The following is a 24825-nucleotide window of genomic DNA, read 5'->3' as shown; positions in this document are numbered from 1 at the left end:
TACTCATCATTTCTTCTACAAGACCCAATGGTGCATTTGCTCACCCCACAACCTACTACTGATGTTTTTCACTGCCATAAGTATCTTCCTGTAGGTTCCTGTTAGTTTCACGACTACAATGGCCCAACACTGGGTTAAATTGAGAACCTAAAGTCAGACATTTCCACCCACTCAAGAGTTAGTCTTGGCCATCATTTAGCTGAAAGCAGTGGACATTTCCTGACTGTATAGCATAACCACAGAGTTTTCCTGGAAACAGTTCAAACCCTCCAAACCATAAGGCCTGCTGGAGGACTTTCAGAGTATGTGTGTGTTTGTGTAAAAAGTTTTTTTTTAAAGGATTTTTTCCCCTTATACGTTACACATCATTTCAAAACTAACGTGTATCCCCAAGATATTTCATTATTATAGCATGGCAAATCTGGTTGTATTAATAGTACCTTGCCTCTTTTGTAAGAAAATAAAAGAAATGCATGACAGGTTTTGTGTCTGTCTGTTATTATTTATAGTTATTGTGCATTGATATCTGACTGAAAGGCCAGCCATTTGCAGCTCTGCCAGGATCAATTATTATTGGAACAAACAACAGATAAGGAGGAGATGCTTCCTGTGTGTGTGCTCAATTACAACTGCTACCCGCTCTCTATACAGATCAAACAAAAGCATGAATCTCAGCTGCATGAGAGGGGTTTGGTCTGTTTTTCTGACATGCAGATAAAGAAGCAAGCAAAAACTAATCACGTTGTGGTAAGCCCTTGGCAAGACACTTAACCCCTAGTTGCTCCAGAGACGTGCGACCTCTGACATGTAGCAATTATAAATCACTTTGGATAAAAGCGTCAGATAAATGTAAAATTAATGGTTTTCTAACACCTCCGTGTGCTCCGAAATAGGCACAAACGTTTTGAAGTGTTTGCATATACAGAAAAGCTCATTGCCTTTCCCTATTTGGTGGCACTGACACGGAAAAGTAGAGAGGCACTCTGTCCTAGATATTAACCAGACATCCTTCAGCAAGTCAAAGAGAGAGGCACACGCTGAGAGGAGGCAGCAAAGCAAGCAGACACAAAGGAGACAGACACAAGGACAATGAGAGACAAGAAGACAGAGAAAATTAGGAGGCAGGAGAGATCGTGGGGGGAGTGCTGCATGGACAGATGAGAAAGAAGAGAGAGCGAGAATAATGAAGAGGTGGTTGCAACATCTGCTGCCAGAGAGAGAAATGTTAGCCATTCAGATGACAGCAGCCAGGGATCTGCATTGAGATCTCCACAACCCCTCCTGAATGGTAAGTGACTGTGACTACATGGCCATGGTGTATGTGTGTGTGTGTGTGTGTGTGTGTGTGCGCATATGTTTGCATTCGCTCAAAATGTGCCTGCGTGAGAGAAAGTGTTTGGGCTATTAATAACCTACAGTATGTTCATCATTTTCAATTCATGACGACTTACAAGTATCCTCCTAAATGTTGTGCCTCTCTGCAGGTGTTTCCATACCTTCCCCCTTGCTGTGTCCGCATCAAAACAAACCAAGCATCTAGTGAAGTCACTGCATTGAAATCATTGCAGTAACAGACAATAATGAATGGACTTGGCAGGAACAGCTTTTGGCATGATTATTGTTATTATTGTATTATTGTTATTATTGTAGTGCATCTATAATTTTAGCATCAAAAGTCGACGTGATCTGGCTAAAATGTTTTTTTTACCAAGTACTTTGTGATGCAGCTGACTGTTAAACCTATTTAATTCACTCCAAATGCAGAGATTGTCCTGACAGCTGGGTCAGGCCTCTCTTTCTCGTCATGTAGCAGAACAGGAATTTCTGCCATATTTTTATAACAGTGTTGCCGTATAATTTTAGACACAGATGACACTCGAAGACAGGTATGTGTTTGTGAAACTCCACTCCACTCACTTGGATCTTTTGAAAACACAATATTTTATTGAATGTTTTTATTTTATATTAGCCTAGTCTAATCACCTCTGGTATGATATATTCTTGTATAATCTTTAAGTAAATCTTTTATTAGTAAATTCTTGACTGTTCTTTGGCTGATACTCAGTGTTTGTATCTGATCTTTTCAAAAATGAGATTTCCCATTACCTTAATTATTGACCTGTCTTCTCCAGCTAAATCTCATCAGCCCTCCAGTGACATTTCCAGAACTAAAATATTCTGTCATTGATTAGGTCAAATTTACAAATATGGCTCATGTAAGCTGAACATACATAATGCACCAAAAGAAATAGAAGCTGACATTTGGCTTGCAAACATTTCCCACCATCATCCATACACTGAACCTGCTTCAGTTAACAAAATACATTAGTTAGTCAGATTATTTATTGTATGTTTCGCCAATATGTTACCAATATGCTTTTATTAATCCTTTTCTCCGTTTTTAGTGTCTGCAGCACAGGGGTTGTGCCAATATCATATGTCCATGGTCCAATATGTTTTTTTTCCCTTCTTTTTGCTACAAAGAAGTGACATTAGCAGCCCATTTATATTTTTATGTTGACAGCCCATGATCCTTCTGTGTAAAATATTCTAGTCATTACAGCTCAACAGTTTGTAAGCGATTGGGTTTATTAGTGGCCTCATCGCATTGAGTTTTTGTTTTAAAATTTCTACTGAAAAGTTTGTGAGTGGTTGTGACATCTGTAATGCTGGTACACCTGCTGAGGAAAATGAAGCAGGGTGGTTTTCCGCAATAAGGAAGTCATATTACTGCTGCTTCTGATTGCATGTGTGTGTGTGTGTGTGTGTGTGTGATGTGTGCTTGCCTGCATGAGTCAATCACATGTTCAAATTGTGATGTCCCAGAGGGCATTCCTTCTTCCTCCTCCGGGCTGAGACACTGTAGATGGACTCGCTCTGCATTCAGACACTAGCCTGACATAATTACTAACTCGACTGAATTCTTCCAAGGTCATAGCTGGCCATCAATCCTCAGGCTTTGAGCAAACAGCAGCGTCAACAACACACCCTCCTACACACACATAGAGACACACACACATGAACACGCACACGCACATGCACTTGCTCACACATGCACAAACACACACTTAATTATGGCAACATTTGTGTACACATAGGCAATCAGCTCTCATAGAGAGGAGTCTAGCTTTGTCTTGTGATAAATAAAGCTCCACATACACACGCACACACACACACACACACACACACTGTCATGCACACTGGCCAGGTTATTGTATCCTAGCAACAGAGACAGGCACCGTTCAGGCTGTTCATGTCCAGCGCCGGAGCAGTGAAGCCAAGCCTCCCTCTGCTTTTTCCAGCTGCTATAGCGCTCTGTATACTGCTACACTTCACACTTCTGTTATTTCTCATATCTCTCTCTCCGTCTCTCTGAGCCAATGTGCAGCACCCCGCTCTCTAACTGAATCTTTCTCTTTCACTCACACAGTCAGAATGAAGAATCTGCTGCTAAAAGAGAGGAGAGTTTTCGATGAAGAGGTAATGCGTGGAGTTCTATTTATGGTGTTGAACTTTTATTGTTCTGATCGTTGTACTGACTGTCTTTGCTTTTTGCACACAGGTGATTTACATGTATTTGGGAAAGAAAGATTCAGATATTTATGTTCTTTGTCTCTTTACAGACACAGATCTGCAGTGTCTGGTCAAAGGAGACATTTGTGAAACGTGACTGGATTTAGATCCACCCGTTCTGACGGGTCCCACGACACCAACATATGACAATAACAAACAGCATCCCTGTCTGGAGGAGCAGCAGCCACTGCCATCTTTCTTATGGAAAATACTCCCATTCAGCAGAGGTACTGTGCAGCTGATATGTTTTATTTTTACAGAAAACAAATGAGCTATTTGTCCTGAGAGTTTTGTATAGAATCAGGCTCGCACAGCTTATGATGCACACTCCAGCCTCCATGGTGATGGGGATTGTTTTCGCCCCTTTGGGATTGGTCCTTGTCTTCACTGCCGCTATTACACCTCAGTGGAGAGAGGGACAGGCGCGTCTGAGCATGGCAGGGTTGGGGTCACTTCTTCGGTCAGGAGTGAAAGGTCAGGGGATGGGGGTCAGGTCCGGGTCAGTGGAGGCACTGCTCTTACTGCGCTCGGATGGACTTTGGGAGAGCTGCCTGCAGGTGGAGCATTCAGAACTGAAGCAGTGCTGGCCCGTGGCAGGTCCGTACCAGAGAGACCCTAGGGTTCGCCTGGCACAAGGTTTGGTCCTGACCTCATTGCTCCTGTGTGGCTTTGGCATTGTCCTGGCATGTATTGGGGTCAGGTGTTGGACAGATATACCTCTGAGAGGTGTAGCAGCTACAGGTGGACTCCTGGTGGTGATGTCCGGGCTGCTGAGCCTGACTGCTCTTGGGGTGTACACCCACAACCTTGGAAGACTGGGGATGGCAGATCCAAGTCAAGGCATCAATAACCCCAGGTTCCCCCTCCTCACCCTACACCCAGCCGGCTCACTCTACTTTGGATGGCTGGGTTCATGTTTACAGGTGCTTGGAGGCAGCGCTCTGTTGTTCAGCTTCAAACGACCAAGATGCCCGACCTGCCCGTCCTGCTCAGAGCTACCTGCCTGCCCTGCGTGTCGCTCATGTCCAGAGATTACCAACAAACCAGACACGGACATATATGAAGTCAGCTGTTAGAATATGAACCTCAAACTTTTGAGCACTTTTTAAAGTCACTTCTAACTTATCAGCTAATAAATCTGCCAACTAATGAAATTAGTCATTTCATAAATGATTGTGAACCACGGGACATTGCCACTACCTTGTTAATAGACTCTAATGTCAGGTATGAACATGATGGATGTAATTGCCCCTTGACATAGACAGAAACATAATTTTCGGGTGTGAAAAACAAAGTGATGAATCACAGAATACAAAGACTGTTACAGATTGATTGAGTTCAACGAGGTTGAAAAGAATTTAAGTTCCTGCTGCCTTCAACATGTATGTCTTTGTGCTGCCTTTTACAGTGTAGCCATGCCTTTGTACTGTTAGCAAGAAACATGACATTCTTTGTGTCAGAACAAAACTGTGTATGTAAAATAAAAAATGTCTGTGAGATTGGACTTGGCTTTAAATATGAACAGTCAGAGGGGCTTGCTTTAGATGCAGTTAGATTTCTTCTGTGATTTCTAGTTTTCTGTTCCTGTTATGGTCCTCTGGAATGGAGACACCAATCAAGGATCAATTTCACCAAATGGATTTGCAATCTTCTTTTAATATTTTCTTGATTGAATCACTGCAAACAATGAAAAACACTTTTAAAAATAGAAGTCAGAGTGCTGCAAGAACATTACACATGCCAATTTCCTAACCTGTCAGAGTAAATGAGAATATGATACCTTCACTAAAGACCCTTCATCTAATGAATGTGATATTTCTGACTTTATAACATGAACAGTGAGAAGGAAAAATGTTTGAGGAGGAGGATGTCCAACAGGTGTTGTTTATTCTTTGTAAATTATTTATTGGTGTTATCTTGTTAAAGTGTGTTGTATTGTGCATTGAATAAAACATTTCAACAATATATCACTGTGTGCTGCATCCTAGTACATAACATCAAGAGTAAAATCATAAAAAGCTTTTTTATAGACCCTATTGAACAAAACAATTATTATGTATAATTCATCCTATACAGAGTAAATGTAAACATATTGATATTGTTCTTGCTTACTACTCATTTACTTACTAATTACACTGTATGTGTATGTCTTTGCTGCCCCCATACAAACTGAGGCTATTTCAAGTAATTCAAATTCACTGTCTCCACACAAAGCTGAGTGGCATAGCTATCATCATAGCCAACACAGAGCAGACAAGGCCACTCCAGGTAACCCTAGTGAATTGGCAGAAAGAGCCCCGTTATGTGAACAAATCATGATCTGGTGAGAGAATGAACAATTGAGTTTTTTCATCAGAGGAAAACAGCGTCATTCAGTGAGTGACTAACAGTTTAGTGGAACATTTCGTTGAGACCAAGAGTTCACTATTGTGAATTTAGCACAAATCTGAGTCACTGCTGTGCCACGGTTGAGAGCAGGAAAAAAAGCCAATGATCGAGTCTTGATCTTAATTTTTGGGCAATGGATTCACTCATTTAGTGAAATGGCCAGTGTATATGTATATTGTTATTTTAACAGTCTTTGGACACATTTAATGTGAAAATGAAACAGAAAGCACACTGTTATGAAACATTATATCCATTCAGTGAAGTGACCTTCACCAAACGAGCTTAAAGTAGGCTCACACAAAGAGCAAGATGGAAATAAAAGCCTTGATGCACTGACATTCAGGCACAAAAGACCGATGAGGACATACATATGTAAAGGCGTGCATTTTATAATCTTGTACTTGTGTTTCAAATTAAATCACATATGACTATAGACAGCCACAGAAATAAAACAATGCAAAGAAATGATATATGATGATGAATAAAATATCTGCTTTATCAAGGTCTGTCAGTCATTCCCTATTCAGACACCCCGATTCTGATCTTTAACCATCTTCTCATCTTTAACCATGACGCTCCCTTTTTAATTAAGCCAATGAGTTTTACAGTGAAAAGAAGCTGAGCCACATCTGGCATCTCAGCGCTTGAGGAGTCTTCATTTGTCCTGCTGCATTAATGGCAGATTCCATGGGCCAATTAGGAACACTGAACCCAGAGCTGTCATACAGATCTACTATGTGGTTCACATGCACAAGTCCATGATTGTGGTGTAGTACAATGTTCTCCACAGGGCCAAGAAGGATAAAAAAAAATAACAACAAAACACAAATCTCTTCGACCAACAAGGAGCTAGAACAGTGTTTCTGCAGCAGATTATGTACAAAATATTCAAAATGTATACCTTTATTAAGGTAATGTCAATAAACAAATTATATTGACTGTATTTACATATCACATTACAAAAGGCATGACTTATAATACATTGAAAAGTTCCAGTTTTTATCATTAGAAGAACAAGACACATACATACTGAGCTCTGATTGACACTTAGGAAATTGTTCTTTTCTCTGTTGTACACTTTTGTTTTGTTTGTTGTGTGCAAGTCTAGGTCTGAATTTACAAGTCAAGTCTACACTGATGTATTTCACTCACGTACTTGATTAAAGTGCTGATTTAATGGCCAATTTAGCTAACCCTTTCGGGCGAATGTCAGCAGAGGACAAGATGAAATGCACCTCTCTCACACGGCTGCATGGCAACCCGTCTTCCATTTGTCTGATTCTATTGAACAACTTTCCAGTGACGTGAATGTTCCAGCGAGGTCTTAAATGTAGAAGTAGTTCTCGGCCGCTTCTCCGCTCTCCACCATTTCACTCAGCTGTTTATTTATTGAGTCTTGCAGCGATCCTAGAGAGAGTTCTAACACCGGACTGGTTTCTGTGCTCAGAGAGCCCTGTGGGATCTCCAGGAAAACATCAGACAGCTCTGCATCCACTAACTGCTCGCCGTCACTGAGTCTGAGTCTGTATGCGCCTTCTGTGTCTGCAGTGGCTGTCTCCTTAGCGACAGTTTCCAAGGTAACCTGCTCAGTAGGCGTGTCCTGCACTACCGCGTTGTCCCCTCCTTTGGAGGCCTTGAGCGCGGCCAGCCTGTCGATTTCTTGAACTAGTTCCTCGTTGTGCTCCTTCCACTGACGATACTTTGAAGGTGTCAGATCAGAGTCCTCTAAGATCTTGTTGATCTGCAGCAGCTCTGTCTCTTTGGCCTAAGTAAGAGTAAAAGGGGTTTCAGCGACCGTGCAAATGCGCTCAAATTTGAATCTGTCTGACTCTAACTTACTGAGAACAATCTTGCTCTACAAGAGTTATTTCATTTTGGTTCATTATTATATCCTTGAATCAAATTAAAAACGTACTAAGAGGTGTGACCGTTTCATAGGTAAACATTTTTCTTCTTTGTAGAACTTGCTGAACTCAAGAGACATGACCCTGATCTAAACCTGATAACTTCACAGTTGTTTAAAGTTGCAAAATTCAGTCAAAAGCAAGAAAATATAGGATTTTGTAACTCAAGAACTGATTAAATGCTACAGTGATTGTGGGTGATTGAGATGAGCCCCCAGAGGCGCTTTGAATATCTGTGAAAACACGAATGTAATGCATTATTATGTTTAATATTAATATTTCTAATTGGTCAATGCTAAATTAATTGTATTTTTCTATTAATTACTGAAGTCAACAAATTTAGCAGATTGAAGGTAGTTGACTTGTGCTGAACCTGAGCCATGAGCTGGATGACTTTTCTGCTCACCTTAAGAGTGCTCTGCAAGGCCCGGAGCGTGTGCGCCTTCTCATTGATGATCGGGTTCTTGTTGCGTCGAATGAACGATTTCCTGAAGTGGTCGTGAGTACTCGGCTGCTCGTGACCGATCAGAGAAACCCCGCCTTCCTTTATGTTGTTTAACATCATGCCCATCTCATCTACAGCTCCGGCTTCTCACAGGGACCAAGACACAGACAGGGAAGCACAGTAAGAGCAAGTAAAGATGGAGGGACAGACATGGAAGAGATGGAATTAAATACAAAACAGAGCAGTTTCTCAACCAGGGTTTGGTTGACAATGAAGCTGTTGTGAACCCAATCACAAATTATTAAAACATCTATCAGAGTCTTCACAGACTAAAGAAATTATTTACTGAGAAAGAAAATAAGAAAGCAGCAAAGAAGGCAAGAAGTGAGTGGAGACAGAGTTATACAGTGCAAACCTGTTCCTTTGCTGCCTCCTGTCACAGGACTCGGTAATGGCACCTTGTTCGTCTTCCCCTTGGGGCGAGGCAGAGTGTTGGACTGCACTTTCTATGACACATAATGAGACACAAACTAATCCCACTGGTACTCCAAATGGTGTATGTGTGTGTGTGTGTGTGTGTGTGTGTGTGCTGCGTGTTCACCCATGTGTAAACCTCCAACTGTACTGACCTTGATTCTTCTGCGGGGTGAAGGTGACATCTCGCTTTCTGATTCTGTCTCGCTGTAACATTCTGTTCACAAACAAACACAGGTTGTCAAACTCATGATATTACCATAACACATCATATCATAGTATATTAAAAAACATTTGGTACACAGATAAAAATGAGAAGCACATCTGACGTTTTTGATGATATGTAACTGGGTGGCAGGACTTGCTGGGATATAATAAATTGCAGGTAACCATAGCAACAGCAATTACGCTTCATCCTTTGTTACCAATTGGCTCTATCTGGTGAAATTATCAGAACCATGAATTAATCTTTAATCAATCTTTAAAAAAACAGATGACCGTGGTTATTTTTCCCCCTCTTATGAACAACCTTGTGATCAGTTAGGTTTCCTAAAGGACTTGGAGGAAGAAGCTCTACAATCTTTCCCATTATTTCGTTACACCAGGACACCTCATCATGCAATGTTATTCTCTTAATAAAGAATGGAAGTTAAGTCAATTTCATTAATGTACCCCAAAACTGCAAGTTAAGTGAAATAGATTATATAAGACATTTTGGGTGAGGAAGACAACTAAATGCATATTCAAATGCATCAATTTTAGTGATTATGATACAAATATATATTACAAAGATAAGGAGAATGTTTCCCCACCTTCTTCGCTATCTGGGCCTTTGTGGAGCTTCTTATGCTTCTGTATGGCTGAAATCAGACAGTTGATCCACCTGCAGAATAAATATAACAAGCTGTGTAAACTCAAATAAAGTAAATACGATTTTTGTTTAGAAATGTTTAGGATTAGGCTACTACAGCTTTGACTTTCAACAAAAGTCATCATTGTGTCAAACAGAATCCTGAAAAGCCATCTGTAGGGGGCAGTGCAGACCAACTCCTGAGTATGATTAAATGCCTCTAACTGCTTATCCTTTAAAAAAAAATGAATTAATGAAGTCTTTCTTCAAACATGTGCATTTTAGAACTGGTCATTTATGTATGAAATGTAGCACTGGAGGCTAAACATTATTGAACTGTCTTAGTCCATCAGTTTAGGTTCTGGGGAAAGAGAAAGAAAGAGAACATAGACAGGCTGAACAAGGCCTTAGTCTGTAATCAGTCCAACTTACTTGCTCATGTCAGTGACATTGTCAGCAGCAAAGAAGAAGTTCTGAAATCGCTGGTGGAACATTTTAAACACACTTGTGGAGAGAGAGAGAGAGAATATACATACACAGATGCAAAATAAATAATTTTGTTAGTAGAGATTCCATGAATTCATAAGATACAACAGGCGCTTTTCCTATAACAGTTTATTTTTTAAAATAGAGAGAAAAGGGCTTTTTTTTTGCAGTTTCCTGCAACCCGTACATAAGACAGATCATCCACTGTGCACAGAGACAATAAAGCTACTGTTTCAAACTACCCAGTTAAGTCTAAAAGTTTCAAATGCTAAAAAAAAAAGAAAAAAAAAAAAGATTTATTTTTAATTCAATTTGAATGCTTACTATTTTCTCTTGTGCTCTCCAGCACTCTCTATGCTATAGCTGGCGATGTTGACAAAACCCTCTGCCTTCTCATCCTGAAGAAAAAACAAATACAAACACATATTTTAATAAAGTTAAATAAGATTGAGGAAAGAAATAAAAGCACATTCAATGCAAAATGAATATTTAAATACTTCTGACTCTACTCAAAGAAAATGGATGTTAGCACATAATAAAAGTCTCACAGTACTATATTAAAACACATACTACACATAAGTTATAAAACAGTAATGAAACCATCTTTGAGGCTGGGTGTTTCAGTGATATTATGTCATTCTTTTGGTTCTGGAGAGATTAAATGTTTTTTTTTTTTTATTAATGGCTGTATATTCCCACCTGTTGGCTGGTGTACCAGTACAGGGAGGGCCCTTTGAGGACAAACCAGAAGCGCTGCCACTTCTGGGCCATGAAGACGCTGCTGTCCTTTCTCTTCTTCCACAGCCAGCCATCGCAGTCGGGTCGACCCAGCTCACGGCAGGACACGCGACGCCGACTCATAGCTGTCGATGTTCCTTTGAGGATGAAGAAGAAAAGTAGTAAAAGCAATCAGTTTGACGCACACGATGTAGCGTTTGATTCTGGTATGAGTCATAAACGATGCTGAGGGCTTTTCTTTTTCACCTTTGGACATTAGCTTCACTTTATCCTGACCATCTAAACATTTTCAAAGGATAAACACTCTAACTTGCAATGACTTGAATTAAGTGCATTATTAACTAGTTCCATGTTAAGTCCTACAGATAGATCTGTTAATCTTTAGGAAACATTTCCTAGAAACAGTGGGCATGTTTATTATGTTTGTGTTTATGGACTCTCTCGTCTATTCAGTACAACCTGGTTTTGCCATTGACTTAACATGAAGATAGCCTCGATTACAGCTTTGCAGTGGAGTATTTTGCTTATATTCATACATATTTATAGTATTACAGTAAACATTTTACCTTTTGTAGAGCCCTTCTCTCTGTCCTTATTTCCCTGAAAGGCGAAGGAGTTCAGTGTTGGAAATGTAGGGTACAAAATGTTCAACATGTCTGGTAGTAAATCTTTCTTTTCTCGCTCACCGTGTGTCCCACCATTTCAGGGCAGGAACTTATGCTAGATGTTTCCCGTTTGAGTCTCTGAGGCGAAGGACTTCTGAATGACCCAAATCTGAACGGAGAAGAACTTCTGGGTGATGACGACTGGTCTGGTCTCAAACTCTCAAACTCCCCTGAGAAACACACATGAATGTGAACATCCTGCATGACCCAGCAGTGTGCCTGGACATAATCACAACTGCAAATTCTAGCATTTGTGTTGAAAGTCAAGTGCCAGTAAAACAATTTCTATTTACACTGAATTTGTGGGGTCCACAGCCAGTAATCTCCATTTAATACTCTTTTCAGTCTCTTTCACTGTATCCAGGCGACAAATCTAATCGGTATGCATGGTACAAGTGCTAATAAATCCATTACACTAACAATTACTCTGACTAGTTTTCCATTAGGAGAGACCTTTGTGATTTGTTGACATCTCATTTGTGTGATGTCACAGTTTGAAATCCTTTTAATGTCAGGGCAAAATGAAAACCAACATTTCCACCCCCCAAAATTTGTTCTTTTAATAAAGACAAACAAGTGAATAAAGTAGAGGATCAGGCTCACAATCTGAGGCTAAAGCACTGAAGATTCCTTTCCTACACAGGTTATGGAAAGATAATAAAAATAGACACTGCTTACTATCTCAGGGCGATAGGTCTATTTCAAAATGCCTTAGTGTAGCAAATGTAATTAAGGCTTTGTTATTATTACCTGTAGACAGGGTATAAAGGATTTTCTTCTTTACATTAATGAGAATTTTTAACATTTCTTCTCAAAAAATATATTTGGAAGGCTTAAGTTGTAGTTATTCTTTCATATCTCTTTAACAAAAACCATCTGTCTCTGCAAAACCCACTCTGCTTTATTTTCAATCCAATATTGTGCTTTAAAACCTGAAACATGATACTTTCAAAGTTTCAACATATTGAGGAAGAAAGACAACATCTTGCCAAGTTCCCTCTGTGTTTTCTTACCTGAGGCTGACAGAGGGGACAGTTGGTTTTGATATGAAGTGAGAGTCAGAGTCCCCTCCAGCTCCTTGTCAGAGGGCAAGTCTGATTCCTCCTGCCCCATAGGCTGTTCATGTACCCCTGTCTCTTGAACGGCCCTTCTGTAATGGAAAACACAAACAAACTGATCACAACACCAATTAAAACAACTCACTGAGGATGCATTCAGGTGCTTCTGAGAGGCTGTAAAGTCTGAGATTTGAGATCCAGCTGCTAAAAAGCATTTCATTTACATGCCAACCAACAGTAAGCAAACAGAAGTGGCGACAAGGTCTTTCACAAAAAGACGTACTGCTATGAAATGTAACTGTGTAAACTTGTTTTGTCTTCTAAAGATGTGAAATATGCCTCTATATGCTAGTAGTCGTAAGTTTATATTTTCTTTTTCCTTTAAAAATGTTGTAGTGTATCAGGATATGACAGGATTATAATATCTTGTTTTTTTCCCCCATGTTGGTGTCTTTCTTCATTTCTTGAAAACTCCCTCCATCTATTCATCTTCCTCCTCATCTCCTTTCCCTCATTTCCAGTCAGTCATGGGTTGTGGGTGTGCATAGTGGAATTTGTGGCATTTAAAGTGTGACCTCATCGCAAACCTACCAGGTCCTGGCAGATTAACAAGGTCAAAAGAGTTCATGGGAGGTTCAGCTCTATTGAGTAAATACTTAGTAGTAGTTAGTAGGTCGTTTAGTGAACCGAACTTAGGTCCAACCTGCTCTGAGACAAAGAGCTATCATGCTTCTAGCTGACAGGAGAACAGTTGCAAGTTCCGACAGGTCAGCTAATCTTTTTATTGGTTAGTTGGGAAATTAAAACACTTACTTTTCATATCAAAAACCCGAATGTATTTGAGATGGGAGATGCAAGTGCAGAGGATCTTCTTATAAGGAATAGTCTTCAACCTGCAACTACATTTCTTGGTACATTACTGCCACCTGTTGGTGAGTGGACCAGTATGAAACCATTGGCAGGAATGTGCATCATGTCACTTGTGCACATGTTCACAAAAATGGGGACTCACAGAAGAAAATACCTCACGGTACCTTTCATTTACACACATTTATTTGTAACTATGGTAGATAAATGTATTTTGCTGGATGAGCAAGAATGATATTATTAAAAATAAAACTAATTTAGCATGAAAGTTAATTTACACTCTCACCTAAACGACAGAGAAGAGGGAATTCTTGTAAAGGGAAGGTTCAGGATCCTTTGGCTTAAACTGTGTGTAGCAATAACGCTGGGGTTTCTTCTAAAGGATTTATACGTTTGGAAATTGGAAGTTTGATAATATACAGTAATCATGTATCACTGTATATGTAACTTCATATCACAATTTCAATATATCTTCCTATAGAATACAGATTAGACAGATAGATATATTGATGCAAAAATCCAGTATTGCCCACAATGACCGAATACACCCACAATTAAAAAAAGGAACAGCTAATTAATAGAGACAAAGTTCTCACCTAAAAGACAGGGACCTGACAGAAGCTGCAACCCTATCAAATATGGAGGACCTTGGATTCCCTTCGTTGTCCTTCTCCTCTTCTTCCTCTAACCTCTCTTCTTTTTTTTCCTCCTCCTGAAAAGAGTCAGAAATAAAAGCATGTGAGTTTGCACACTGAACTTTGTGTGTCTGTGTGTGTGTGTGTGTGTGTGTGTGTTATTGAGTGGGTCAGCGGAGGGGTTAGAAGGCGGATGTCATTTGGATTGTAATGAGAGCATTCTCATCTCCATCTGCACTCTCTATATGGTTTAGGAGATTAGACAACAACAACACAGGCAACCCCCCCCCCCACACACACAGAGTGTGTGTGCTTGTCTTGATAATTTATTGTGCAGTTCAAAGACAAACAATAGTCGGCATAGCAACTACTGGGAGATTGTAAGTGTTTATGGAAACGGATCCCAAGTGATGTTAAACGGAAATCGAAGAGGGGATTCTTGTCAGGTTCCCATGTGTAAAAGGATGATTTGATGTTTCACCCCTGGATGTAATTATCCTAAACTGAGACTAAGAGTTAGAAGATCAAAATTGCATGTGTGCAACAATAACGCTGTTGGCTTGGGGTTTCTTCTAATGTCTTCACAAACAATTAAATAGTTTCCAAATTAAGCTCTGAAGCCCACAAGCTTCTGAGGCAAAGTACAAGCCCTGTGTGGGCCTATCAGGTGTTACTTGGTATACTGGTATACAGTGATGATGTGCACAGATTTTTGCAGGTCAAAAGCTTATTGAGTGTCCACAGTGGAAAGCAGCTAGCTTCTTGGCAGCAAGTCAAGTCATGTGCAGAAGTCAATCTGCAGATGAGATTTTGATATTTCTTATGTGTGTTTTTTTCCTGTTAAGAGCAGGAATATCTAGCCTTTAGCTTTTCACCTCAAAGTGTTGGATAAGGGGATTTAAATACACTATCACTATGATCATCCTCTGGGGGGCATTAATATATCCATACAACATTTCCTGGGTAATAGTACAACTGAACACAGTTTTCTTTGTAAATCTGAAATGTGTATACAGTATATTCAAACTTTTCATTTGTTGTTGAAGTTGACACAGTTGATGGAGTGAGGAGGTGAGTAGAGGAAGACTTTAATAATCCCTCACCTGTGTGTAGGAGATCTGGACTGGCTCTCTGCGTCGCACTGATCCAGGAATCTTCTTCAGGACCAAAGTCACTCCACTGGGATTTTCCCGCAACTTCTTCACAAGGTTAGCTTTGCTCCAGCCCACCTGACGCAGCAAAACAGATAATCGGTTATTGTTTCAGAAACTGAAACACTTTGCAGGAACAGTAAATGTACAGAGGATTGTCTTAGTTACTTTGGAGCAATACTGCCATAAAGCCAAAGACTGAGAGGACCACATATATACAGTGCAACATACACACAGGCTTGTGTACACATAGTATGTATATACTGTAACACACACCACTATCTGGTCGTTGACTTGAATCACTTCATCACCAGCCAAGATCTTCACACTGGCATCAGCCGAAGGCTAGAAAAGGAGATACAAACAACATAAATAAGAACTGGTAATAAATAAAACCCAGGTGAACATTGTTCAGACTAACTAAATTTAGGGACAAATGATGCTATTATCCACTGTGAATTGAAAAGAGTTAGCAAGTTGAGATTCAGGGTTTTAGTACTACATCTTTTAATTTTAAGGCTTACATTACATTAATAGTTATTCCTATGATCTGGCAGTTTATCATATTTGACAAACAAAGTGTCTTTTACCGATAAAATAAATAATTAAATTGATGTTGTAGTGGGCAACTTGCACAAAGTACATTTTCTGGAAAATAAATCAAATAGGTAAACTAACTGAAAATAACATGATGTAAATGTCGATTTTTGGGTTATGCAGTGAATTAAATACCTCACAAATCAAGAAAACTTCATCACACTTGTGAAAATCCTTTTCTAAAATCACTCAATACAACTTGTGTTAAAAGAAACACCCACCATAGTAGGGCAAAATCTGACTTGTAAAATTCCTGAGGAAATGTGGTATAAAAGTGACAACCTTGTGGAGACATTACAGGAACCCAGGTCAAAAGACTAGTACCCAGGTTGATTTTTATAAATATATGGGAGATTTCTTTGTGCAAGGCAGTACAAAGCTCCTGCACACAGGCTGTGCTGTACTGTGTGTGTGTGTGTGTGTGTGTGTGTGTGTGTGTGTGTGTGTGTGTGTGTGTGTGTGTGTGTGTGTGTGTGTGGGCAGTGGTCACGCTCTTATTAGCAGTCAGCCATAGTGATGTAACTGCAGTAGCAGGGGAGTCAAGGATACTTTGTTGTTGACATCATGGAGAAATAACATCTCCATCTTTCAGTCCCACAGGAGACCTTCCGATGCACTAATTTTAAAAGTCCGCTTTACAAGCTAGTTGATAAACACTCCTCTATCGCTGCCAAGTTTATTTATAAGTCCCCTGATCCAAGTGATCTTTGGCTTTCTCAGAAAATCATCCATCTCTGCTCCTTCCATGGGATTTTGTTTTCCAAAAAAGCCAAATCTATTGAAAGTAAAGTTGACAAAATCAACATACTAAGGCATTTCACTACTTTTAATTGAATAAATCCTAGGAATGAGATTTCCCTGTGGTTCTGTCCAGTTTAACCAGTCTGATTGTCACATATGGCTTATAAATGGATGAAAACAAGAAAGAAGAGTGTACTGTTGTGCATTTTATCTCAAATTTACAGAAAAATATGTACACTATATATGTAAAGGAAAATGGACAAATACCTTCTTAATTATAATTTTAAAAAACATGGCACACGACAATTGCAAATAAAACATACATAATACATACATATACATTTTTAGCCATGATGTGTCATGTACTGATCTGTTTACATGAAGTTTTCGGTCAACAGCCTGGAGTAGATATTTATAAATACAAAGTATGGCAGCACATGGACTCTGTTTGGTTTCAATTTCAAGGCAGTGAAGCAATAAAAAAAGATAAGCCAACAGCTAAAAATACTGTGTCACACAAAAGCACTTCCAGGGGGATTTCTGCCATGTCCAGAGCTCATGCTTCCATAATTAATTAATATAAATTAAAATTTTAAACTTCAGCTGTGCAGAAGTCATAGAAAAAGACATCATTGTTAACCGATTCTCCCGCCACTGAAAGCAAACACTAAACGACATAGAAGAACATAGAAAAAACATGGCAGAGTTGTTTTTTTTTAAAAGAAAAACAAAAAAGAAAATTGATCATTCTTCTTTGTTATTTTTGCTCTTTGCAAATGAGAATATACTTCCAATTCAATCTAGATGAGACACTCAGAGAGTCAAGAGCAATATATGTGTTCAGCAGATCTAAACCTTCCAATAGGAAAAGCAAAAAATCAGTGTAAAAGTGTTATATATGTGTTATATTATGTGACAGACAAGAGTCACAGAGTCACAGCTTGTTGCCTGTTACACTCCTAACATGTCAGAGACAGAAGCGGTAAAGAAATGAAATATTAAAAGGCACTTTTGGATGTAACGCTCTTTTCACGGGGCTCTTGCATGGAGACAAACTGTAGATGAAGTTAACCTTTTGGTCTGAAATTCAAGAGGGGCAGAGGTTTCAGTCACGCTGCTCTTCAGAGGATTGGTCAACAGCACTGAAATGGCAGGGATAGTTAACCCTGTGTGGTTTTTGGGCTGAGTCAACAGTGAAAGCAGGAAAAGAAATGACAGATTCTGACCTCAGCAGCAGTTCCGGTCACGTAGTGGTTACTGGAGCCAGTGGACGTTATCTCAATCCCCTAAGAGAGAGAGAGAGAAACAACGTGTTAGACACACTCAGACTGACACATATCAGACTGATAAACCTGTAGCACATTTTCAGTGAGACAAAATGATTCAACATAATGGACTCACAAACATAGCACTATCTTGTTACTGTCATCACTGTTGGAGTCTGTGGAGATATTGATGTCTGTCTCCAGATGTATTGATGGTTCAGCCTGTAGTTACCCGTCAGCCTGCCTTGATCGATTATTTTAAGTCATAATGGGGCATGGGCAGAGCCAACTAATCACACCCCAGAAAGCCCAGATCACATGATCAATACATCCTTATAGCTGGTACAACTACATTATAGTGAATTATAAACCAATTATTAAATGTATTTAGAGCTTAAAATGCTAAATAGGGCATTAATGTAAGGTGTAAATATGGTAATTATACTTTTTATTGCATTTTTGACATCTTTGGTAATGATCTGCAGGGTTTTGTCACTACAATTCCTAGACATAACTTCACAACCATATAATGTAGTAAGCTATTCATCACTTATGCTAACAACCCGGTTATTTTTCTTTTAAGACCAAACAAAAGGCTTTTATGAAAATCATGAAAACATAAAACCATCACTTCCTGTGATTTAAACTGCATGTACAAATCATGCATTTAGACAGCCTAAAAGATTATTTTGCATATCTTCTCTTTATCGCCACCTTCTCGTTTGTGACCAGAATAAATTTAAATTTGAGGGATATGAAAGAGGAAAAAGCTAGCTTTTACTTTTAGATTCACATTTACTTGATGAATTGAGCATGTGTTTATGTCACGTACATTCGGTGCATGTGAATTATAATTATTCCTGCCGCTCACTTCCCTTTCTTTCTGTCTTTAGTTCCCATTACTTATTTAGAAGGCAGACCTCATTATTGGTGATGTGCTCCAATCAATTTCTCTCTGTCAGCCAAGGATAATCAGGCTTTGTTGCTAGTTGTGGAGGACATTTGTAAAAATTATCCTGTTCCACTGTAGAAAATTGTGAGGAATTACCCCCAAACAGTTTAGCTAATCCCACTCCCTTTACACACTGTTGGCCACCCTAGGGACAAACACAATTAGGCGTCCATGGAAACAACACAACCAAAATGTATGCTTGTCTGGGGCATCTGAGGTGATGAAGTGGAGCTAGAAAATGTGCATATGGGCTTTTAGGACAACACGCTGAGAGATGATTAGAAAGGCCAAGTGAGCAAGTAAGCAAGCACAAGGAAATGGGACTGCTCTTCCAACATGAGAGATTTTTACCTAATGGGCTGAGTACACAAAGGGGGAACATTTAAACAAAATCACTCCTAAGAAATAAATGAAAAGGACACTAGATGATGTACGTACAGGCAAAGAAGAGAGCTATAATTGTTGTATTCAATGTGCCAACTGAAGGCTAAGACATTAATGGAAGAGAACAGGCAGGAACAGAAAGCTGTTTATGAACAACTAGACGTGAGACAAGTTTTTGGAGAGAATGAAAAGATTAGAACTGGACAGGAAGAACCTTGAGTAAGATGAAAGAAGTGATGAGTGGAACCAAATGATGATGGAAAACTCCAGGCAAATGACGAAGGCAGAAAATAAATACTGAAAATGACAGAGAGAGACAGACTGAGAGGAAATAAGACACAGAATAAGAGTTTATTGTCAGGAAACTGATGATGATAAAACGATAAGTTTTAAAACAATGGTAATAATGAGATGGTAAGATGATGAAAAAAAAAAATTCAGATGTGGCCAGGAAAGTAAAGAAGAAGCAGAACTCTTCAGAAAGAGCTGATGATGATTAAACAGGGCGGATGGCATACACTGTATGGAGTGAACAATAACTGAATGAAAGAAACACTTAAAGGCTAACTTTGAAATTTTCAACCTGGACCTTATTTTCCCATTTTTTGTGTCTAATGATGTGATGTGACTAATTGGGACAAAATGTTTTTAATTGGTCCAGTTTTGAGCGAGGTCCTACCGTTACCTCAATTGGTTAGTTTAAGTTATAATGTGACATTTGTGTTTTTAATCCTTTAAAAGTTCTGCTAGGTAAAATTACTTTTTTTGTTAATGGACTCTGGTAGCTTTGACGAGAGTGATATAGTGATTGTTTGTGGTTAAACAAAAAGGCTGTACTTTAAAGAAAAATGATCTATCTCTGTAGGGATCCTTTCAACAAAGTTGTCAGACACCTATAATAACAATCTGAACCTGACAGTGGCAAAAACAAGCAAATTAGTAGAAATACTTTAACGCGGTGCAATTGCCCGCAATGATTGCGCTGCAGCCCTGTTCACTGCTGCCGCTCAGTATTGGGCCAATTAAAAAAAATGTTGTCCCCATTAGTCACATACACACAAAAACGTGGGAAATTAGGGTCCAGGTTGAAAATACCAAAGTTATCCTTTAATCTTGATGTTGGTTTACAGTTTCTAAAACATTTTCCTATCACTCTTATTCAAAGCTTTTGTGTCAACAGAAAAAATAATTCACATTGCTTTCTACATTTAATAATGGCAAATGAGTTATTAAGAGGCAGAAATCTTTACCAGCTGATCCCCAGGAGACACAGGCACCAGGTCGACACTCTCAAGCTGAGCGGTGTGGGTAAGAAGTGGCTCAGGGCTGGAATTCAGGATCTCATCACACACCACCAACAACTGACGGCACTAGAGGATTAAACAAACCATATCTCATTCAGTGATTAATAAAATAAAAAGGAAAAACAATTCAAATGAAAAAATATATTAATACTTAGCACACTTACCACAGAGATGATGTCCTTTTCCTTTTCATAGACTGTGGTATCCTGTTGGATGAGTGAAACAACATGGCATGTATTATTATTTTATTTTATTAAAATTTTCGGGTTTAATAAAACAATAAGAACAACTCAGGATTAAAAGCAAAAATAGAACCTGAGTTCTGTGAGTTCCATCTAAAAAGTTTCACAAAGCAGAGCACCAACATGACGCTAAGCACAGCTGCATATGTAATGCTGATTGATTGACTTGTGGAAATGGGACAATCTGATTCAAATCTCATGTCCTATTTCCTCTTCACAGCATGAGTCAGGAAGTGAAAGGCCAAAGGTATCCAGAGGCAAGAGGGGCATCACTCCAGACTTTTACTGGTATTTTACTCGCTTTTATTGTAACAGTACTTTCACTTACATATCTAAAAAAATCTAGAAAGATATAAAACATAACACATGTTCTTCTAGCAAGTGGGCAATCCCTTTACTGGTGTGTAATGTCCACTTAATCTAAAGGTTCACACCGGGGGCAGAGCTAGACTGTCAGCACAGTGGGGGCGGAGCGTCATCGTTGACCAACCTGCTACAAAGACATATTAATCAAGTTTACATGACCCCAGACTCACTCTGAAAGTCCACAGAGTCTGTCTGCTTTACTGCTGCCGGAGCAACCTTTCCACTAAATGTTTTTGCTTACACCAGAAGCGCTGCAGTGCGTCCACAGACTAAGTGCGTCCAGGAACTGTCCCAGCGTCAAGCAGCACAGCACAGATGAACCCGGCAGGAAGTCAAACACAGAAACGGCAGAGAAACGGTCAATTTTCAAAATAAAATACCCGTTACAGACTTCCGATCATATATCAACAATAAACACAGTTAAATGCGCACACACCTACGTCCGTCCCTCAGAATTCCCATGATGCATAAGGGTGAAGAGAGTTTTCTCAAAATGTGCTAATAAGTTTGCCATTTGCTTGAAATACAAATGTTACTTTATGATTTATGTTTATTAAAACATTAGAATCTAGTGTGTTTGTTGGTAATTGTCATTGTTGCGGTGGTTTACCAAAGAAACCATGATTTTCCTTTCATAAGAGCTGCTGAATTCTCCCGGTAAAGCGTATCGTCACATACCGTTGTTTGTTCGTATCCACTATAATCAGCTGAGCTAAACTTCATAGTCCACATGGTGGGCTCTGGGCCGGCTGTCCCCATGTATCCCCACGCTACCTCCGTTTATGGTTCACACTAATCCCCACAAGCAGCAGAGGTGTGGACTCGAGTCACATGACTTGGATTCGAGTCAGACTCCAGTCACAAAAATTATGACTTTAGACTCGACTTGACAAGATCAAGAAGACTTGCGACTCGACTTTGACTTTAACACCAATGACTTGTGACTTCACTTGGACTTGAGCCTTTTCACTTGAGCAGACTTGACACTAACCACGCCCAAATATAAATTATGATATAAAAAACTGCGCAGCGCATTGAATTCGCGTTTGATCTGAAAGCACAGCGTGTGGCTTCCTCTTCCTCCAGCAAGAGAAAGCAATCACCGACCGTCCGAAGCGCGGAACCAAAATGTGTGTTCTATCAGATTCTGTGGCCCACATGGCAAGTTAAGCGGCAGAGGCTTTGTCGGTTGCAGTTTGGTTGGGTTTAGGTACCAAAAGTAGCCTACTTGGTTACGGTTAGGAGAACATCGTCGTTTCGGTGTAGTCACAGAATCTGATAGGTCACAGATTTTGGTGTTACACCTGCCGCTCCCCGATCTCTTGTTCCTGGCCCTGTACGCCCCAGCGATCCACTCCCTCAGGTACCTACAATGGGTCGTATAGTAGGCCTACTACCGGCGCGCTGTGAACCTTTCGTGATTGGACCCTCTGGCTGGATGAATTTTACGCATAAATCATGCTCAACAGCTTGGGCCCTGATGCAGCGCCACACAACTTGCTAAATTCCTCCATCTCACAGAGAAAAGAAAGGTCAGGTCGAAACAGTGTAGAGAGACTGCCGCAGCTGTTGCGTGAAGCTGCTTCCACCAATTATAAAAACAAGTTAATTAGGATAAAACGATAATAGCGCCGGGTGCTGTGTCACAACGGCTCTCGTTTTGTTTTATAAATCCAGTGCACCTCTTTCCTTTACAGCTGAGGCGCTCGTTCCTCCCTAAAAGGTGTGTTCAGTGTGGCTTTACCTGATCGGTGCTTGTAACCTTCTAATGTCATAGCGATTTATAGTTTTCTCACCGCTGGTCTCAGTCACTGCATGTCCCGACAAAACACCACGGTTGTATTTCAGCGTGTAACGTAACTTCGTCAACTCGAGTAGTTCACCTTCTCACCTTCTCTGCTGTGGTCAATGTCACAGTTACAGTTTGGAGGAAGGTGTTCACAATGCTCCTAGAGGCATTACTATAATTTGGCCTGGGAGCTGGAGAAGTGAGGGGGAGGCTTTGAATGAAGGAGGATGATGAAAGGTTAAAAGAGAGGATAGATGTTTACCCAGCATAGGATATTTATTGAATAGATGCCACATACCATTACTGCCTAAGCTAATTTGCAAGGCTTGATCATGTGATAAGTTACATAAAGGATTCTAAGGGGAAACTAAGCCCTTTGAAATGTAACAAGGGATCAACAGGAACACAGTTGGATTTCTGTGCTAATTAAAGGCTATGACACAAGGCTGTGGGGAGGGGTACGACTGGGAGAGGTTGCTGTCATGATTGTTGGTCAGTTCAACTTGTCTGCCTTGTGTTTGTTTGAGTTTGTGTTGTTATTCCACTCAGGTATTTGACTGTGTATACTTAAGAGAGGCAGAACCTGCAATATGTTCATTTATACCACAACAAACCACTAAAGGTTGTGTATAAACACTCAAAGATGTTCCGATCTTTATCTTGATCCCTACTTGAGCAAATTAGTCTTGCCATGACACATTGGCTGTAAAGTGACTAATGTAAAGTTAGTTAGGTAGTTAGTTAGCTAGTCAGGGCTTTATTCGCAACAGAATAAAGCATACAAATACGTAACTTAAAGCAATCACAAGAAAGCGTTTTAAAACAAGACTAAGAGTACAGCCATACTAACAGCTCTGTGAGGCTGTACTAAGTCACAGTGATGCTTTGAGCTACCATCAGCATGGTAACATCACTATAACAACGCTAACATGTTGATATTTAGGGATTTAATGTTTACCAGAGTCACCATCTTAGTTTAGTGTGTTAGCATATTAACATTTGCTAATTAGCACTAAACACAAAGTAGGCTACACCTGGTCATAAACCAAAGGGTTGGACAAATTAAAAAATTCACAGTGCTTCAAAATGGCTGTAGCAATATTGTAGCAATCCAATCTAATGGTTGTTGATACATTTAAGTGACAACTGCATATGTAAACCTTATGGTGGCTGGAGGAAAAGTCAAAGGATCATCAAAGTCAGCGGGATTCATCCTCTAGGGACCATGAATGTCTGTAGAAAATATTATGGCAATCCCTCCAATAGTACATATCGGGACCAAAGTGGTGGACTGACTGTTAGCAACTGCTAACCCCAGAGCATTGCCATTAGCATGGTTAATAACAATCAATGTTGTTTAACTGATGTAAAGCAAGGTAAGACTGCAAGGGTAAGCTAGATACAGACATGATTCACAAGTGTTACAAATGCTAAAACAATGGTTTAAACCCAGGACAGAAACTCTCCTATAAATTGGCCAAATCCATGCTGTAAGTGTGAACTAGTAGTGGAAGTAGTAGTAATAGTAGCTGATATTTAAATCTTGTTGCCACATCCTACCACACACCATCACTTCTGCCTTCGCTTCATTAGTAACACCTCTTTTTTTATCCAGCATCGCACCATTGCTTTTTAACATAAGGTAAAAATACACCAATATCCACAAATCTGCTTTCTGTTGTATTTGGAGGCCAAGTTATAATCACTGGAGGCTCCCCCACAACAGTGCAACCTGTTCTATATTTCTTCTCAACTCTGCCAAAATAGGAAATGATACACATATGTGTGAGTTAGGTGACAGGTACACTTCTGCCCTGAAACTGATGTAACGTCAGGAGGGCGTGGTGGAAAAAAACACAGAGCACAAACCCACACTTCTCAGTGCTGGTTCCTCAGTGAGGATGACTTCTAGACACAAAGAGACATTGTATCCATATGCCTGCAACCACAA

General features: G+C 39.8%; 2 protein-coding genes across 4 annotated transcripts in view; one reads left to right on the top strand and one right to left on the bottom strand.

Annotated features, from left to right (window-relative positions):
• The first annotated feature begins 1022 nt into the window (after window positions 1–1022).
• cldn23l (claudin 23-like) lies at window positions 1023–5538 on the top strand. 2 transcript variants are annotated; one of them, XM_046061977.1, is made up of 4 exons: window positions 1023–1288; window positions 1485–1886; window positions 3431–3480; window positions 3624–5538. In XM_046061977.1, exon 4 carries the CDS (start codon window positions 3891–3893, stop codon window positions 4647–4649), a length of 759 nt encoding a protein of 252 aa, XP_045917933.1. In that variant the 5' UTR covers window positions 1023–1288; window positions 1485–1886; window positions 3431–3480; window positions 3624–3890; the 3' UTR covers window positions 4650–5538. The 2 variants fall into 2 exon arrangements, with proteins under 2 accessions (XP_045917933.1, XP_045917932.1); XM_046061976.1 differs by lacking the exon at window positions 1485–1886.
• The window catches only part of cnksr1 (connector enhancer of kinase suppressor of Ras 1), a 28637-nt gene continuing 9021 nt past the window's right edge, over window positions 5210–24825 (bottom strand). Inside the window, exons 5-21 of one of the 2 annotated variants that reach the window (XM_046061974.1) lie at window positions 20642–20683; window positions 20424–20543; window positions 17799–17858; window positions 15511–15579; window positions 15187–15312; window positions 14045–14160; window positions 12537–12673; window positions 11545–11693; window positions 11425–11458; window positions 10820–10995; window positions 10445–10518; window positions 10067–10138; window positions 9597–9667; window positions 8940–9001; window positions 8726–8816; window positions 8272–8453; window positions 5210–7726 (exon numbers count right to left, since the gene is read on the bottom strand). In XM_046061974.1, the coding sequence (XP_045917930.1) occupies window positions 7286–7726; window positions 8272–8453; window positions 8726–8816; window positions 8940–9001; window positions 9597–9667; window positions 10067–10138; window positions 10445–10518; window positions 10820–10995; window positions 11425–11458; window positions 11545–11693; window positions 12537–12673; window positions 14045–14160; window positions 15187–15312; window positions 15511–15579; window positions 17799–17858; window positions 20424–20543; window positions 20642–20683 (2022 nt within the window). In that variant the 3' untranslated portion in view covers window positions 5210–7285. The other variant, XM_046061975.1, reaches the window with a different exon arrangement.

This window comes from Micropterus dolomieu, linkage group LG11 (assembly GCF_021292245.1).
Source record: "Micropterus dolomieu isolate WLL.071019.BEF.003 ecotype Adirondacks linkage group LG11, ASM2129224v1, whole genome shotgun sequence".
NCBI classification, from domain to species: Eukaryota; Metazoa; Chordata; class Actinopteri; order Centrarchiformes; family Centrarchidae; genus Micropterus; species Micropterus dolomieu.
This window is presented reverse-complemented; position numbering and strand designations above follow the sequence as displayed.

Coding starts and splice junctions, on each gene's coding strand:
- cldn23l (XM_046061976.1), top strand. CDS start 3,891: ATGATGCACACTCCAGCCTCCATGGTGATGGGGATTGTTTTCGCCCCT.